The sequence below is a fragment of the Dipodomys ordii genome, unplaced genomic scaffold (assembly GCF_000151885.1).
Source record: "Dipodomys ordii isolate 6190 unplaced genomic scaffold, Dord_2.0 Scaffold13, whole genome shotgun sequence".
NCBI classification, from domain to species: domain Eukaryota; kingdom Metazoa; phylum Chordata; class Mammalia; order Rodentia; family Heteromyidae; genus Dipodomys; species Dipodomys ordii.
The window spans coordinates 11,950,622-11,952,836 of record NW_012267229.1 but is presented as its reverse complement, the minus strand read 5'-3'; the positions used below and the strand labels follow the sequence as shown (position 1 = coordinate 11,952,836).

At 45.3% G+C, this 2,215-nt stretch overlaps 1 protein-coding gene across 2 annotated transcripts in view; it reads right to left on the bottom strand.

Annotated features, from left to right (window-relative positions):
- The window catches only part of Nsfl1c (NSFL1 (p97) cofactor (p47)), a 17,292-nt gene that overhangs the window by 14,417 nt on the left and 660 nt on the right, over positions 1–2,215 (bottom strand). For both annotated transcript variants that reach the window (XM_013011043.1, XM_013011042.1), the window contains exon 2: positions 431–528. In XM_013011043.1, the coding sequence (XP_012866497.1) occupies positions 431–528 (98 nt within the window). The remainder of the gene's footprint in view (positions 1–430; positions 529–2,215) is intronic.

Sequence of the window (2,215 nt, the reverse complement as noted above, 5' to 3'; positions counted from 1 at the left end):
TGCTCTACCACTTGAGCCACAGCGCCACTTCCGGCTTTTTTCTTTTTGCTTATGTGGTGCTGAGGAATCGAACTCAGGGCCTCAGGCATGCAAGGCAAGCGCTCTACCACTGAGCCACCTTCCCAGCCCATGGATCGCTCAGTTTCTCAAGCCCAGTTTCTTACCTGTATAATGGGAAAAATCTATCCTACCAACCCTGAATATCAGATGACTCCTTACAGAGATGTAGTAGCCACTCTTCATGATCTGTAAGTGAAAGGTCCCCCCAGAATCTTAAAAGTAGGTCCTGGTCTTTCTCCCAGAATTAAACCATAACCATACCCAGGAACTTCCTGCTTCATACAAGCAGGACTAACCTAATCAAATCAGAACAGAGTTCCTCATCACTGCTGGAAACACTAATGTAACAGCAACTGAAGTTGGCCCTTACCTGGGGGCAGTGCCTCTGGACACTGAACTGGGGGCTGCCTGTGAAATGGTCACAATGTCATCATCCCCTCCGTCCTCATAAAAGCTCGCTAGTGCAATCTGAAACAGAAAGGTAGTACCTTGGGACCCTTCAACAGTCTTTCACCTAATACATATTACTTTGAGCACAAAGGACTTATAACCAGGACCACAAAGAATTATGCAGAAACATAATTAGCCAACTGTTAGTCAAATTCTACCCATTAAGGGGAGAGAAAAGGTAAGAGTGAGGTGAAAGACATTCTTCTGAAGTAAAATCTATTTATTGGGTGTTTATTGATGTGCTAGGTTATTCAAAACTCTCTACATGGACTCATTCATTTAATCCCCACAGAACTCCATGCAATTAATACTCCTGTCTCATTCTACAGTTGATAGAGAAACAACGAGAAGGTTAAGAAAATTGCCCAAGCTACAGTTAGTAAAGAGTGGAGCCAGGTTCCACCCTGGGCAGTATGCTCAGACTCATCCTTAAGTTTTTCTAGTCAAAAATCAGAAACTATGGGTCATGGTTTCTGAAACCCAGTTTACCTGTAGAATAGGAACATTTATCCTACCAACCCTGAATATTAGATGACTCATTACAATGATATGCCTCTCTATGTCTTAGCTCTATATATCCTGAAGGAATATAGGAATACTTTGGCTGTTTCTGTCTCTCTGACCAACTCAAAGATAGACATTTACTAATTGCTTGGAGATAAAAGAGCAATGGAGTGAAAAGACAGCTCCTGTAGTAAGGTGAGATGAAATTCTGCTACACTGGAGGCAGTGAGCTGTCGGAGGACACAATCAGAAGGTAGTGTTTGTCTTGGGACTTGTACTGACCCAACATTCAGGCTGTAGCCATCCATGTTAGGTAAGTCCCACTACATGCATGGGCCTGTTTGTCCACCTGTAGGGCGAGGAGAAGGGAGCAGATAACCTGCTGAATATAGAACACAATGTGCTTTTAGGAGACTTTATTCTAGTTTTACTTCTGTCCAGCACACTGGTTTTATACTACTTATAAAAGCATGTGATACCATATTTAACTCAGATTTGGGAAGCAATTCCAATTTTGAAGTCAAGATCTAGTTTGAATACCACACTCTACTCATTCTTGGCTGTGCTGACCTAGGACACTGCCCCTGCCCTTTTGAGTTTCCAATTCCTCAACCTTACAACAGGGCTGGTGTTTACCTGACTGATTAGTAGTTAGTGAGGCCTTGAGCGAGTTACTTAACCTCCTTAAACCTTCGCTGTAGAGGTAGAGCTGAACAGTGCCTGGTTCATAGCAGATGCTCAATAAACATTAGTCATCATCATCACCACCACCACTATCACCACCTACCTAAGCAATCCCGTCTGCTATTAATTATCGAGTGTTTCTTACAGGTATTGTTTTAGGTAGTGACGATTCACCAGTGTGTAATGGTTGAATCCCGGCCTCCCACAGCTCACCTCCTCATCTTAATCAAGTATGCAGTGAACGCGAAGTACGTGCCCAGGCTGGCTTTGAACCTCCAACCTCCGGATTTCAGCCTAAATAGCTAGGATTACAGGCGTGAGCCACCCGCACCCGGATAAGGACGTTGGTTTTTGTGTCCTAGCCACATGCCAGTAAGCTGGACAGGAAATTCCACGAGACTCCTATTTTACAGGTAAGCCATCTCTCCCAGTGGTGGGTGGGTACGCAGGGGCGTGGGTCGCCGCCGGGGCCGCGACTCCCCTCCCCCGCAGGCTGGGCAGCTCGGCCTCGGGCGGG